Source organism: Oncorhynchus mykiss, chromosome 9, assembly GCF_057628025.1.
Source record: "Oncorhynchus mykiss isolate SJ-2025 chromosome 9, ASM5762802v1, whole genome shotgun sequence".
Classification (NCBI taxonomy): domain Eukaryota; kingdom Metazoa; phylum Chordata; class Actinopteri; order Salmoniformes; family Salmonidae; genus Oncorhynchus; species Oncorhynchus mykiss.
In genome coordinates, this window is record NC_143030.1 from 37,893,620 (window position 1) to 37,910,404 (window position 16,785).

A 16,785-nucleotide genomic window follows, 5' to 3' on the forward strand; every position below is an offset into this window, starting at 1 on the left:
AAACAAATATAGAATTATGCATATACTTTTATTTAAGGCTAACCGCAAAGTCCACTATTGTGGCTAATCCTTATTGTGGCTAGCTTCACATAGATGGGTCCAACAAACATAAATCAAATAAGAACTGTCTTATAAATTAGGGTTATTTTAGATGACACCTAGCTATATAGTTAGCTACTGAAACAGATGTCGTGTTACTTGACATGTGAAATGGTGTTATTTTACATGAATCTTTTTGACACGCAAAGACCCAAACAGCGTTCCATAGAAATCCTGGTTGAGAATGAAACGACTGAACAAATGAACAATGAAACAGCACAGCAAGTAAGTGAAAGAAATAGGTTTTGATGATGTTTTACTGGTAATGGGGACATTCACAAATGCCAACAAAATAATATTGTGTTCAGTGTGGTGTGTGTAACCTTTTAACTAGGTAAGTCAGTTAAGAACAAATTCTTATTTACAATGACAGCCCAATTGTGCGCCACCCTATGGGACTCCCAATCACGGCCGGATGTGATACAGCCTGGAATTGAACCAGGGACTGTAGTGACACCTCTTGCACTGAGATACAGTGCCTTAGACCGCTGTGTCCATGTGTGTGTGTTAACTATTTAACTGTACTAGAATGCTTAAAAGACTGCAAAAATGTAATATCCGTATTGTTTTTTTTTGCAAGGAAAATATCGGATATTGGCCAAAAATGTCATATCGGTGCGTCAATAATACAAACATTTCTGTAAAACAGTTTTTTCTTTGTCATTATGGGGTATTGTGTGTAGATTGATGAGAAAAAAAAACAATTTAATCCATTTTAGAATAAGGCTGTAATGTGGAAAAAGTCAAGGGGTCTGAATACTTTCAGAATGCACTGTAGCAACTGAAGGAGTTAAACATGGGAACTGACCTCTTCATCTTCAACTGACCTCTTCAATCTCCAGCGGTTATTGTTATGCCATTCCTTTTATGACCAGTGTTCTCCTGCTGTGACTGATTTGGATGGAGACCTTCACCTGGTGGGACTGCTTCTGTAACAACAGCTTGAGTTCTCGCTTTCCCATCGCTTCATTGGGAAATTATATGTCCTCATTTTCCTTTCTATTCGCAAAATTGCATAACCTTCATCAACAACTTCACAGATGTCAGCCACTGCTGCCTTGGTCAACACACCAAAGCAGGATGCAAACTGCTTGTGCAAAGCCTTGGAACTCCACATGGGTCCGGGTATCTGTTCATTTTCAGGGCTAGTCTGTTACAGTTTATTGTTTGACACTTTAAAATGTCAAATTATATTTGGGTGGTACTATGGATTTGGAAATGCCAATGTGTGAAGAATTTGTCCATCTGGAGAATAGTATGCCACAAACAATAGGAAAGGGGCGAAGAAAAGATACTGCCTGTACCCAAGTTTTAAAACAGCAGCCTTGGTGACAGCCTGTGTTCTCATCACACAAATATTGCAGGTGGAACCTCTGAAGCTACACAGGTAAGAACCAGATAAATGTGGTTAGGTTCTCTTTATTATACAGTGGCAAGAAAAAGTATGTGAACCATTTGGAATTACCTGGATTTCTGCATAAATTGGTCATCAAATTTGATCTAATCTTCATCTAAGTCCCAACAGACAAGCAGTGTGCTTAAACTAATAACACAAAGTATACATCATTTAAACATTCAGTGTAGGTTGGGAAAAGTATGTGAACCCCTACGCTAATGACTTCTCCAAAGGCTCATTGGAATCAGGAGTCAGCTAACCTGGAGTCCAATCAATGAGACGAGATTGGAGATGTTGGTTAGAGCTGCCCCGCCCTATAAAAAAACACTCACAAAATTTGAGTTTGCTATTCACCAGAATCATTGCCTGATATGGACCATGCCCCGAACAAAAGAGATCTCAGAAGACCTAAGATTAAGAATTGTTGACTTGCATAAAGCTGGAAAGGGTTACAAAAGTATCTCTAAAAGCCTTGATGTTCATCAGTCCACGGTAAGACAAATTGTCTATAAATGGAGAAAGTTCAGCACTGTTTTTACTCTCCCTAGGAGTGGCCGTCCTGCAAAGATGACTGCAAGGGCACAGCGCAGGATGCTCAATGAGGTTAAGAAGAATCCTAGAGTGTCAGCTAAAGACTTACAGAAATCTCTGACAAGTCTATGATACTTAAAACACTAAACAAGAATGGTGTTCATGGGAGGACACCACGGAAGAAGCTACTGCTGTCCAAAAAAAACATTGCTGCATGTCTGAAGTTTGCAAAAGTGCACCTGGATGTTCCACAGCGCTACTGGCAAAATACACTGTGGACAGATGAAACTACAGTTGAATTGTTTGGAAGGAACACACAACATGTGTGGAGAAAAAAAAAGGCACAGCACACAAACATCAAAACCTCATCCCAACTGTAAAGTATGATGGAGGGAGCATCATGGTTTGGGGCTGTTTTGTTGCCTCAGGGCCTGGACAGCTTGCTATCATCGACAGAAAAATTCAGGATGTAAGGTTCTGTCCGCCAATTGAAGCGCAACAGAAGTTGGGTGATGCAACAGGACAACGACCCAAAACACAGAACTGAATCAACAACAGAATGGCTTTAACAGAAGAAAATACACCTTCTGTCAGAGCCCAGTCAGTGTCCTGACCTCAACCAAATTGAGATGCTGTGGCATGACCTCAAGAGAGCAGTTCACACCAGACATCCCAAGAATATTGTTGAACTGAAACAGCTTTGTAAAGAGGAATGGTCCAAAATTCCTCCTGACTGTTGTGCAGGTCTGACCAGCAACTACAGAAAATGTTTGGTTGAGGTTATTGCTGCCAAAGGAGGGTCAACCAGTTATGAAATCCAAGGGTTCACATTTTTTACACCCTGCACCATGAATGTTTACACAGTGTTTTCAATAAAGACATGAAAACATATCATTGTTTGTGGGTTATTAGTTTAAGCAGACTTTGTCTATTGTTGTGACCTAGACGAAGATTAGATCAAATGTTATGACCAATTTATGCAGAAATCCAGGTATTTCCAAAAGGTTCACATACTTTTTCTTGCCACTGTATACAGGTCTTGTTTTTAAATTGTGAAGTATATTATGTGACAGTTATGTAAATGCATTATAAAAGGAACTCTGAATTTACAAAACAGATATTCATGAATATTAGAAATATATTGCAATGCACAAGTTCAACAATTGCCTGATGGTGAGCTAGAATTGACTTATTCCTGACTTTTTATATTGCATATGAACAATAATAAAACATTGTTCTGACTCACTAATTTCAGACATATTATTCACCTTCAATGTCAACACACTGCCAAACCCAAATATTGACAATCACGTACTAAATAAACAGGTAAATCAATACATTTAAAGAGGTTGAGTAAATTATAATTTTATCCACAAACATATCCACATTTCTATGATATGCAAATAGTTAGTGAATGGCATAACGTAGTTATTTTGTTAGATACTATACTTTTAGGGTTTAGCTGAAATTGTATTTTGTTCAAACTGCTGTTTGACAAATAAATATTCTCAGTCTTATCCATAATAATCTCATCATGTAGACTAGCATACTGTATCTGCGAGCTGTTGGCTAGAGCGCACGTGTCAAGACCAGAGTAGGCACATTTGCTATTTAATGCAACAGTTTGTTACAAAGCTATCGGTAGAGTTGAAAATGCAATGGAAACACATTGAACACATTTTATTCGGTACCTGAAAACTTAAACGGAAAAGTAAATTGTATGCACTACGTCATCAGGCACTGATTTGTATACGCAACAAGTCAGTTTGGTGAAAACAGACCACTGGTTGGAAAACGCGCATTTGTGTCATGCAGATTTTATAATTTTTGCATGAAAATCGCCAATTGGATGGAAACCTAGCTACTGACCCACAAAACGTCTTTGTAGATTCATGATAGTGTTATTAGACAAAACAATGAAAGTGAACTTCAAAACGTGATGTCGTTTAACTGGGAATTGCAGCTGTTGGCAAATAATGAATCTTCTAGCTTCTGAACTGACTCATCCTTTAAATAAACTTTCCTACTGTCTGTATTATAAAAATGTAAGTTTACTGGGAGAACACATTTTCTCTTACAGTTCTGGCCTGACATGAGTCATCTTCTTGCAAGTACACTAATAATGTTATACTGTTACATATAGTTACAGCCCTTTGTAAAGCACAGCTTTTTTGAGAATTTCCATAGTAGGATATGATGCATTAGGCAATGCACTCTATAGTTCTTATTAAGACTTTATGTATGCTATATTAAGCCTTTATGAATTGTGGTAAATTTAAAGTGTGACCATTATCGTAACAACTTATATGGAAGGACTGTTCCATTTTCAAAATACATTCCAGTGGTAATAATGTCTCATCAAATAGCTTTGTTTCATTGGGTTAAATATTATCAATTGTATCATTTCAAAGGCAATTAAATGGAAGAAAAATTGAAATTAGAGCATCGCAATGTTAGACCACGTTTTTCACCTCCACCATTCTTGCGGAGTTCATCCATGAAAACATATCATGAGTGTGAAAATACAAAATAGCCTTTTCTTCATGACTAATGTTCAAACTTAGATGTCAAACAGTGCCACGGTTCTGGTCTAATGCTTCTAAAAATGTTAGGCATAACTGTTCGTGGAGCTCTCAACTAGCCTTACACCTCACAGATTAGGGTGGTTTTTCTGTTGGTGTAACCTCAAATTCTGTTTCCCTGCAAACCTTTTACCACACTGCTCGCAGGCAAATGGCCGCTCTCCGGTGTGTACGCTCTGATGCGTTTTCAGATGGCCAGACTGGGTGAACCTCTTCCCGCACTGGGTGCAGCTGTATGGTCTCTCTCCTGTGTGAACCCGTAGGTGTGTCTCCAGATTTCGCGACGATGTAAAACACTTGCTGCAGAAGGTGCAAATAAAACGCTTGCTGTCTCTGCTGTCATACTTGGCTGCAGCGTGAAGTCCGGCGGCAGTCATTTGATAATGGGCAGAGCTCAAGTCTGCAACCTTGTCAAGCAGCAATTCCCTGCGGTCCGGTTTCAGGTATTTCCCGTCCTGCATGGAAACCATTCCCAGCATATCCTGGTTGCTCCATGAAGAACACATATCCAGTTCCACGTCGTAGGGTAGAGAGCTGACCATGGAAACTTCTCTTTTCATTTCGAAATTCCCAGCGAGAGAATTTGGACTACTGTCTGGTTCAAAGGGAAACCGTTTCCCTGTCGGGTGAGTAGAGGGGACGGTGTCGGTTTCTGAAGGGAAATCATAAACGGATTCCACTGTCTCCATTTCATTATTCCCTCCCGGTGGACTGGACCCAGACTCACTGGGTGTCTCATGCAGCGTGTAGTTAAGGCTCAGGGGGTTCCATCTTCCGGCCGTGAATTTAGAACGCAAAAACTGGGGAGTCCTCTGAGAACTCTCATTCCCCTGCTCGGATCGGTGGCCACTATCCTCTCCACTTCTGTCCCACTCCCTCGTAGTTATGGTGGAGGAGGTTGTTCTGGATGGCCCTTCTTCACCGTCATCCACTTCACCATACGACGCCGCAGTACCTTAGGGAAGAGATTGGAGCAAATAGGCATGTCAAACACAGCAATGTACCTGTGTTTCCATTGTTTTGTAAGGGGAGAAGTAGGAGATGTGGCTGGCAACAGGGTGGGGGTACATATTGCCCTACACAAGCAATAATAATGTAGATAAAGCTTTTTCCTATGTCTCAAAAACATTTAAAATTGGGTTGTAGTAGCTCAGCCATCTACATCTGTCAGGGAGACGCAGTCGAACCAGTTTGGGCCACAACGCTCACGACAAATGACTGTCAGCATTGATGCGGGGAGCAATATTGCCAGTGATGGGGGAAATTGTGTAGGCCTACACTTACTTTTGTGTGTGATAATGTTAGGAGTGTGATTCAACTAAGTTCACTTTACCACTTGACATCGGGGAGAGAAAAGCAGTTGACATAACAGACAGAATTTGCAACGTCCATGCAATTCCACCTGGCTAACAATTAATGTGTACACCTTTCACTTACCCTTCTCACTGAATAGCAGAACATCCTGTGTGTCATTACTACTATCCAAGTCCCCACCCAGCTTCTCCTCCTTGATTAAGACTATGTCAGGTCCGATCTTCTCCTCTTCAGTTACCTGCAAAACCACCTGATATGGCGAGAGAGCATATTTAATTGAAAATACAGGAAGATGCAGGGTTTGCAGAATGAGTTGTGGAGGCAGCAAAATGGGGGCCATGTACTGTAAGTCATGATTAAAAGGTAAAAGACATTAATACCATAACATTTTTGTACAGACCAGGGGTTGCATATGGTTTCAATCCACACTGAAATGACTAAAACCCAATAAAATTTAACTATATTAATAATCTCTTCACTCTGTCCAACTTGCTAACAATTACCAAAATAAATGTTAGGTCAGGGAGGATTGAAAATTCTGAAAACAATGGATAGAGGACTAGCACATTTTGAAGGAAATATAAACACATTTTCAGTGCGTTCCTCCAGAGCTCCCAAGTGGCGCAGTGGTCTAAGGCACTGCATCTCAGTGCTAGAAGCATCACTACAGACACCCTGGTTTGAATCAAGGCGGTATCACAATCGGCCATGATTGGGAGTCCCATAGGGCAGAACACAATTGGCCCAGCGTCGTCCGGGTTTGGCTGGTGTAGGCCGTCATTGTAAAATAAGAATTTGTTCTTAACTGACTTGCCTAGTTAAATAAATAGAAAAAAATAAAAATAAATTGTAGACTGATTGCAGCCTGCAGGGCAAAATTAGTTTGACACCCCTGGTATAGACATTGTGATTTCACCAGTAGAGACCATTACTTCCTAATGGAAAATGTCTCAAGACACTCAATGTAATGGAACCACCAAGTAATGGTGGCAGTGGAAACCATTAGACTGCGGTCTAGTGGTCACTGATGTTTTTTTAAGTTGGGCTCTCAACAGGATTTATCATCAATAAAACATGGATGGCAAAACAGAACATGAGAAAGCCATAAACCAGCTCTAATAAAGCTTCATGTAGATTTTTTTCTATTACCTCTTTATTTTCAGACTGTTCTGTGGCTTCCCGAACAGCTGTGATCTTTCCAGCTCTTCTTAGATTTTCATTTGACTGCTTGGTACAGGCAGCCCTTCCAGATGAAGAGGAATGTTCTAGGACAAAGTGAGAAGTAGGCCTGATAACTAAGTAAGCTACAATATTGTAATGAAGACAGTATGTGCCATCAATGAATCACACATGATGGACAAGACCATCAAAACACAAACACACATGACCAAAAATTTGAGGACACCTGCTCGTCTCATTCCAAAATCATGGGCATTAATATGGAGTTGGTCCCCCCTTAGCTTCTATAACAGCCTCCACTCTTGTGGGAAGGCTTTCACTAGATGTTAGAACATTGCTGCAGGGACTTGCTTCCATTCAGCCACACAAGCATTAGTGAGGTTGGGCACTGATGTTGGGCGATTAGGCCTGGCTCGCAGTCGGTGTTCCAATTCATCCCAAAACAGTTCGATGGAGTTGAGGTCAGGACTTTGTGCAGGCCAGTCAAGTTCTTCCACTCCAACTGAGCACGGGGGCACAAAGTTGGAAGCACAGAAACGTCTAGAATGTCATGCAATGTATGCTGTAGCATTAAGATTTCCCTTCACTGGAACTAAGGGGCCTAGCCGGAACAATGAAAAACAGCCCCAGACCATTATTCCTCCTCCACCAAACTTTACAGTTGGCACTATACATTGGGGAAGGTAGCTTTCTTCTGGCATCTGCCAAACCCAGGTTTGTCTGCCGGACTGCCAGATGGAGCATGATTCATCACTCCATAGAACGCATTTCCAGTGCTCCAGAGTCCAATGGCGACGAGGTTTACACCACTCCAGCAGACACTTGGCATTGCGCATGGTGATCTTAGGCTTGTGTGTGACTGCTCTGCCATGGAAACCGATTTCATGAAGCTCCCAACAAACAGTTCTGCTGACGTTGCTTCCAGAGGCAGTTTGGAACTTGGTAGTGAGTTGCAACCGAGGACACACAATTTTTTTGCTCTACGCGCTTCAGCAGTTCCGTTCTGTGAACTTGTGTGGCCTACCACTTCACAGCTGAGCCGTTGTTGCTCCTAGACGTTTCTACTTCACAATAACAGCACTTACAGTTGACTGGGGCAGCTCGAACAGGGCAGAAATTTGACGAACTGACTTGTTGGAAAGTTAAAATCCTATGATGGTGACACATTGGAAGTCACTTTGCGCTTCAGTAAGGCCATTCTACTGCCGATGTTTGTCTATGGAGATTGTATGGCTGTGTGCTCGACTTTATACACCTGTCAGCAATGGGTGTGGCTGAAATAGCCGAATCCACTAATTTGAAGGGGTGTGCACATATATTAGTTTGGTTGTTTTTGAAAGCACATTTTTTGTCTATTAAGATCACATCAAATTGATCAGAATTACAGTGTAGACATTGTTAATGTTGTAAATGACTATTGTATCTGGAAACAAGATTTTTAACGGAATATCTACATAGGCACACAGAGGCCCATTATCAGCAACCATCACACATGTGTTCCAATGGCACGTTGTGTAAGCTAATCCAAGTTTATAATTTAAAAGGCTAATTGATAAATAGAAAACCCTTTTGAAATTGTGTTAGCACAGGTTTCTCTTTATTTTTAATATTCTCTACATTGTAGAATAATAGTAAATACATCAAAACTATGAAATATAGCATATGGAATCATGTAGTAACCAAAAAAGTATTAAACATATCAAAATATATTTCACATTTGAGATTTCTCAAAGTTGCCACCCTTTGCCTTGATGACAGCTTTGCACCCTCTTGGCATTCTCTTAACCAGCTTCACCTGGAAAGCTTTTCCAACAGTCTTGAAGGAGTTCCCACATATGCTGGGCACTTTTACTTCACTCTGCGGTCAAACTCATCCCAAACCATCTCAATTGGGTTGAGGTGTGATTATGTAGGCCAGGTAACCTGATGCAGCAACATCCCTCTCCTTATTGGTCAAATAGCCCTTACACAGCCTGGATGTGTGTTGGGTCATTGTCACGTTGAAAAACAAATGATAGTCCCACTAAGCGCAAACCAGATGGGATGGCATTTATTTGAGCTGTTCTTGCCATAATATGGACTTGGTCTTTTACCAAATAGGACTATCTTCTGTATACCACCCCTACCTTGTTGCAACACAACTAATTGGCTCAAACACATTAAGGAAAGAAATTCCACAAATTAACTTTTAACAAGGCACACCTGTTAATTTAAATGCATTACACCTCATGAAGCTGGTTGAGAGAATGCCAAGCGTCTTAAATTGTCCCCCCCCTTATCAATATATACACAATACCCCCATGATGATAGCAAAGGGTCTGAATACTTAAGTACATAAGGTATTTCAGAATTTTTTTAAATTATACATTTGCATAAATGTCTAATGACCTGTTTTATCTTTGTCATTATAGGGTATTGTAGTTAACTAATGCACTTTTGTACATTGCGCTGTAACGTACAATTTACCTTATTTTAGTGCCCTAAAAACATAATATGAATACCATTGTAAAGCACAATTTCTCCCCTTTCCAGCAAAATCCAAGACGAGACCTTCATGCTGCCCGTCTTTGCATGATTGAAGGAGGCAATGAGCGTCTTTTTAAAAATGGCAGGTGGGGAAGCGATACCTACTGCGTGATAGTGAAAGGGGGAGATCAGCCGTGTGGGGAAACAGCTTTTTTCACCCAATCTGTCCAACTCATCACCTCTAAAATGTAAATAAAACACTATAAAGAGTTTATATTAAGTGTCATTACATATCTACTTAAAGGTTTGTGTCGAATTATAAATCGGGTTTTTAGGGCGGCGCTACAGTTATCTTCAGAAGTAAACAGCGGCTGTGGCGGCTTTTGAGTCTTGATGGCTTGCAGTGACAACGCAAAAAATGCATGCATTCAGTTGTACAATTGACTAGGTATCCCCGTTACCCTGTCCCTTTCTTGTTTTTAATTTGTGAGAGAAGCGCTACACCTGGTGGAGAGGCTGTACAACACAGAATGAGTCGCATTATGCGCGCTGTACGTTACGTCATGACACATCACAATTTAACGTACAGCTTCAGAGGGGTCCGTTTTTTCAACTCTTCTCCAATACTATCGGGTTATTACCATGTCAATCAACGCTTGAACAGAAACGTAGTTCACACCCCGGATTTTGAAGCTAACACAGTCACTACAGTCCATTAGTTTTCATTGCAGCCTCGTTTGTGCAAATTTGTGCGTAATGGGGTTAGTCAACAGTAGATTGATATACATTGGGACAGTTAAATTGCACTTCAGAACGATTCTGGGACAGTGATGAAAAAAGTTAGTTTGGAGCCCTGTATGTAGCAAGCTAGCTACCTAACATTGCCCAAAAATCTGAAGTCAGAGGATAAACAGTCTCCTGCAGGTGAGGACAGAGAGGAACTGATTAACTCTATTACTGACTATCAAATTATAAAAGTTGATTAATTGATCAAACAAGCAAGATTTCTGACTCTCACAGACCCGTAACTTCTTTAAGAGGCTCCTCTGTCCTCCACTCATTACCTGTATTAATGGCACCTGTTTGAACTTGTTATCAGTATAAAAGACACCTGTCCACAACCTCAAACAGTCACACTCCAAACTCCACTATGGCCAAGACCAAAGAGCTGTCAAAGGACACCAGAAACAAAATTGTAGACCTCACCAGGCTGGGAAGACTGAATCTGCAATAGGTAAGCAGCTTGGTTTGAAGACATCAACTGTGGGAGCAATTATTAGGAAATGGAAGACATACAAGACCACTGATAATCTTCCTCAATCTGGGGCTCCAGGCAAGATCTCACCCCGTGGGGTCAAAATGATCACAAGAACGGTGAGCAAAAATCCCAGAACCACACGGGGGGACCTAGTGAATGACCTGCAGAGAGCTGGGACCAAAGTAACAAATCCTACCATCAGTAACACACTACGCTGCCAGGGACTCAAATCCTGCAGTGCCAGACGTGTCCCCCTGCTTAAGCCAGTACATGGCCAGGCCCATCTGAAGTTTGCTAGAGAGCATTTGGATGATCCAGAAGAAGATTGGGAGAATGTCATATGGTCAGATGAAACCAAAATATAACTTTTTGGTAAAAACATTTGAAGATGAAGATGAAACGTGGCTGGATCTTTCAGCATGACAATGATCCCAAACACACCGCCCGGACAACGAAGGAGTGGCTTCGTAAGAAGCATTTCAAGGTCCTGGAGTGGCCTAGCCAGTCTCCAGATCTCAACCCCATAGAAAATCTTTGGAGGGAGTTGAAAGTCCATGTTGCCCAGCAACAGCCCCAAAACATCACTGCTCTAGAGAAGATATGCATGGAGGAATGGGCCAAAATACCAGCAACAGTGTGTGAAAACCTTGTGAAGACTTACAGAAAACATTTGACCTCTGTCATTGCCAACAAATGGTATATAACAAAGTATTGAGATAAGTATTTGGTCAGAAACCAAAGTTTATTTTCCACCATAATTTGCAAATAAATTAATTTAAAAATCCTACAATGTGATTTTCTGGAATTGTCTTTCTCATTTTGTCTGTCATAGTTGAAGTGTACCTATGATGAAAATTACAGGCCTCTCATCTTTAAGTAGGAGAACTTGCACAATTGGTGGCTGACTAAATACTTTTTTGCCCCACTATCTTCTCTTTCCATCTTAAGAGGGATAGATGACTGGGACGTCAGGAATTACATTTTTTTATGAAATGCAAACGGTTGGGGCTTTTTGATTTACATACATATTTACATTTACATACATTCTTGAAAATGTGATTATATTACAGCAACGTGACTTGTATTATTACTATTTCACAATGTTTAGCATTGTGTTATTTTACAATGTTTTCTGTGGGGGAAAAAAACATACATATTCACTATCAATCACTTCTATGGTTCAGATTAAAATAATTTGGTATGATGAACCAATAACGAAGGGAGAAATGCTGAGAACAAGGTAAAGCAAGTTTACCAGTTGTATTTAGATTGTCATTATGGAGACACCTATTGGAATAATGTGGCAACTCCTCTTAGCTGCGAAAAACATTTTGGGGTTAAGTTTTCAGGCTTTGCAGGCATGTTAATTTCAGATATAGCTGGCCACACACACATACATACATACATACATACATACATACATACATACCGGCATTGAGGGAATCAATGTTAGCTTGGTGGTTTGTTTCTGCCATATTCCCTCTCTGCCCACGCGCAATGATGGTCTCGATCAACTCGAGTTTCCTTCTCAATGCCTCATTCTCTTTGTGGCTTCGAGAGATTTCCAATTGTAAAACAGCATAGCTGTCATCTACGAGCTCGCAGATATCTGCCACCGCCGCTTTGGTCAATGCATCCATGATGGACGACAGTTGTGTATGAAAAGCTCTGTAGTTGGTCATTGTGTTAGGTAGAAATTGGCGCACAGCTAGCATCTTCTCCGGTGACCATAGGTGTTCTCCCGTGGAAATATGGTGTAAACAGCCTCTTCGAGTTTAATCAAAAACGCAGATTAGTGAATATAGCAAGTGCTGGTCGTAGATAATTGAGCTAGCTATCTAACAAGTTGTCCTCCTGAACCGCAACAAATAAAATAGATTTTCCGTTTTTTTTTCCTTCTTCTGTGGTTTTGTTGGCGTTAACAAACTTTCAAAATAAAAGCCTCTATGAAATTCGCCAGCCAGAGAGGGTAAGCATCGAAGGGCACGGCAGTAGCGATTTTAGCATGTAAATCTTGTTGGCGCAAACTCCCCCAAAAAATGTATATGCCTGCCAGCAAAGCCACTAAACAACACAACACAACACTAAACAATATATTAATTGCACTATAACGGCGACAAGCAGTGCCCACAAACTGTCCGGGCCTACATAAAGCTGTCCCAACAGCAGGGCTCTCTTTTCAGCACCATGGAGTGAATCCTTACCACTGCTACACCTGGCTATCAGCGGAGCCTTGTCTGGCAGCAAAACAATAAATTCAGCCTCGCTTACTGCCTTAAAAAAAAACATAGCTGATATAGCTGACTTGATTAAACAAATGTAGTTTCTACTGACAATTGAGATTTACAAACTATGCCATTAGAGAACGATGAGTGGATAAGAGGCATTCCGTAATTTTGATTAAGACATTAATGAGCGAGCTAAGACAGACGTAGTCAATATAGTGTTCAGCACTTTTAAATTGTACAGTGACATAATTCAGAACATGGGCTGCTCTTACAGTATTTTCCCTGTACACCAAGTCAGAACCGTAGGATAAATAAAGGGGCCATATAAGCAGACATTGAAAGCTCTTAATATTAGATGATGACATTTCTCAAAAACAGCTATATGTGCACCGCCGAGTCAGAACAGTAATGATAGGCGAAATTAAGAGGTGAAAATAGATCAAATTATTAGGGTGAGGCATATGGGCTACTAACATCTTATTACACAACATACACTTAGTATTACTTTCTTAGCTACAGTATACATATCTCCCTAGCATATTACATAATTTATGCAGCAGCATATAAGACTTTTTTGGACTCACCTTGTTGTGATGTGCTCACTTGAACAGGAAGGTGGCGCGGCCGTCCTTCATGGGCAAATTTTGTCATCAGAGAAAGATTTACAATGCCGAGTTGGATGACCGTTCAAATGTATTTTCCTAGTCTGAGCTCGTTTATTCCCGACTTCCCAGTTGCAATGCTTGCAGTTAGCCACTGTCACCGGTTCCTTCCAAATCACTCGTTGTGTAATGTTTATGTCCAATGGCTGATGAGCACCGATACGTTTTATCTATAATTTATCTTCACTATTTCTCTTCATATGACAAGGATTAAAAAGGATTTGCCAGTATATTGTCGACTTGATTCATGGTGATGACTGCTAGCTAAGACTTTGAAAGTAATATGTTGACATGATCAGTCCAATCAAAGCTACTGTACATATAACGCGATTTTACATCATTTTATCTGTGGCCAATGACCTTGAGCCTTCCTGGAAGGGCACATTTAATATAACTCTATGGCAGGACCCAAAGGGTTGACATTTTGGATGTCTACCCTTACTAAGGACATAGACTTGGCGATGACGTAGTGTCCCCATGAGTGACAGAACACTGAGCCAATCACAGCGCAATGCTCCTATTTTCTGCAGGCTCGCCACACCACCACAGAAAGCACTGAGCTAGGCTGAAACACCTGCATTTTGGATCTGCCTTACTCAAGAAAACAAAAAGAAGACCATGTTTGTGCACGGTTTTATTAACTTAATGATATACAGTGCCTTGCGAAAGTATTCGGCCCCCTTGAACTTTGCGACCTTTTGCCACATTTCAGGCTTCAAACATAAAGATATAAAACTGTATTTTTTTGTGAAGAATCAACAACAAGTGGGACACAATCATGAAGTGGAACGACATTTATTGGATATTTCAAACTTTTTTAACAAATCAAAAACTGAAAAATTGGGCGTGCAAAATTATTCAGCCCCCTTAAGTTAATACTTTGTAGCGCCACCTTTTGCTACGATTACAGCTGTAAGTCGCTTGGGGTATGTCTCTATCAGTTTTGCACATCGAGAGACTGAATTTTTTTCCCATTCCTCCTTGCAAAACAGCTCGAGCTCAGTGAGGTTGGATGGAGAGCATTTGTGAACAGCAGTTTTCAGTTCTGAAACCATTCCATTGTAGATTTTGCTTTATGTTTTGGATCATTGTCTTGTTGGAAGACAAATCTCCGTCCCAGTTTTCAGGTCTTTTGCAGACTCCATCAGGTTTTCTTCCAGAATGGTCCTGTATTTGGCTCCATCCATCTTCCCATCAATTTTAACCATCTTCCCTGTCCCTGCTGAAGAAAAGCAGGCCCAAACCATGATGCTGCCACCACCATGTTTGACAGTGGGGATGGTGTGTTCAGCTGTGTTGCTTTTACGCCAAACATAACGTTTTGCATTGTTGCCAAAAAGTTCAATTTTGGTTTCATCTGACCAGAGCACCTTCTTCCACATGTTTGGTGTGTCTCCCAGGTGGCTTGTGGCAAACTTTAAACTACACTTTTTATGGATATCTTTAAAGGCCAGATTTGTGCAATATACAACTGATTGTTGTCCTATGGACAGAGTCTCCCACCTCAGCTGTAGAGCTCTGCAGTTCATCCAGAGTGATCATGGGCCTCTTGGCTGCATCTCTGATCAGTCTTCTCCTTGTATGAGCTGAAAGTTTAGAGGGACGGCCAGGTCTTGGTAGATTTGCAGTGGTCTGATACTCCTTCCATTTCAATAGTATCGCTTGCACAGTGCTCCTTGGGATGTTTAAAGCTTGGGAAATATTTTTGTATCCAAATCTGGCTTTAAACTTCTTCACAACAGTATCTCGGACCTGCCTGGTGTGTTCCTTGTTCTTCATGATGCTCTCTGCGCTTTTAACGGACCTCTGAGACTATCACAGTGCAGGTGCATTTATACGGAGACTTGATTACACACAGGTGGATTGTAATTTATCATCATTAGTCATTTAGGTCAACATTGGATCATTCAGAGATCCTCACTGAACTTCTGGATAGAGTATGCTGCACTGAAAGTAAAGGGGCTGAATAATTTTGCACGCCCAATTTTTGTTAAAAAAGTTTGAAATATCCAATAAATGTCGTTCCACTTCATGATTGTGTCCCACTTGTTGTTGATTCTTCACAAAAAAAATACAGTTTTATATCTTTATGTTTGAAGCCTGAAATGTGGCAAAAGGTCGCAAAGTTCAAGGGGGCCGAATACTTTCGCAAGGCACTGTATATATATTATTTAACATTGTTTGCAAATTGATATGTGACTCGTATTAATGCCAAAATATCATGCAAAACAGGCAAGCCCCTACTGCCCTGAATGACGGGTCGCCACTGGGCACGGATGTTATTATTTTAATTGCAACAAAACACAAAACATATCAATACAAAAAAGCATTATTAGGTGGACCCTTGTTCAACAGGCAGTGATATAAAGGGTAAAATACCATATAATAAATCTGATTTTAGTAGGCCACATTCCAATATTAAATTTCACAGGATGACAGAAACCCAGTTATCAATAATGGTTGAGTGCCGTGCGACAGCTTTTTGCCCTTTGGCCTCATTCACGGCCACTTTCTCAAGCGGCAGCCGTGCTCCTGCTGTTCACGTGCCGTTTCCTCACACAGCCCACCTGCCATTCTCCAGACCGACGACACTTACAGACACTTTTTCATCTTGAAGCCATCGGTTTTCCTACTAACTGTTGCCACTTATTTGTATATATTGATAGATTTTAGTATTTAAGATACATTGGAAGCTATTTGAAAAACATATGTGGAATAGTACTGTAAATGATTATGTGTGTGCTAAATATATCAGATATCAAGGGCCAGTCCTGGTCACCTGGATCCACTGGTAACGACAAATCAAATCCAAATCCAGTCAAATCAAATGTTATTATCATATACTTGCAGGCTTCTCACACAGTGTGACAAAAGTGACATAGTAATCAAATAAGTAACATAGGAAAGCATTGAAATATATAACAAAGTAATATGCAGATAAAAGAAAATAAGATTTAAATGAAAATAAGATTTAAAAATTGCCTGTAGGGTTATAGTATGGACATTGTTTGCCCATGTGCATAGTGAGTGGAATATGGTACAGTGCAGTAGCAGCATATAATTATATGAA

At 40.6% G+C, this 16,785-nt stretch overlaps 1 protein-coding gene across 1 annotated transcript; it reads right to left on the bottom strand.

Annotated features, from left to right (window-relative positions):
• Positions 1-338: 338 nt before the first annotated feature.
• Positions 339-13,019, bottom strand: si:dkey-7l6.3 (uncharacterized). The gene is made up of 4 exons (XM_021615449.3): positions 12,255-13,019; positions 7,072-7,187; positions 6,046-6,172; positions 339-5,563 (listed from the first exon to the last, which is right to left on the bottom strand). Exons 1-4 carry the CDS (start codon positions 12,538-12,540, stop codon positions 4,677-4,679), a joined length of 1,416 nt encoding a protein of 471 aa, XP_021471124.1. The 5' UTR covers positions 12,541-13,019; the 3' UTR covers positions 339-4,676.
• Positions 13,020-16,785: the final 3,766 nt, after the last annotated feature.

What these genes read in the sequence shown, in the direction of transcription:
- si:dkey-7l6.3 (XM_021615449.3), bottom strand. Translation starts at nt 12,540, where the DNA reads ATGCTAGCTGTGCGCCAATTTCTACCTAACACAATGACCAACTACAGA. An exon ending in CATTGATTCCCTCAATGCCG is followed by an intron (nt 7,188 to 12,254) that starts GTATGTATGTAT and finishes ACTTTGTCCTAG; the next exon opens with AACATTCCTCTTCATCTGGA. An exon ending in TCTGCTATTCAGTGAGAAGG is followed by an intron (nt 5,564 to 6,045) that starts GTAAGTGAAAGG and finishes CTCTTCCCTAAG; the next exon opens with GTACTGCGGCGTCGTATGGT.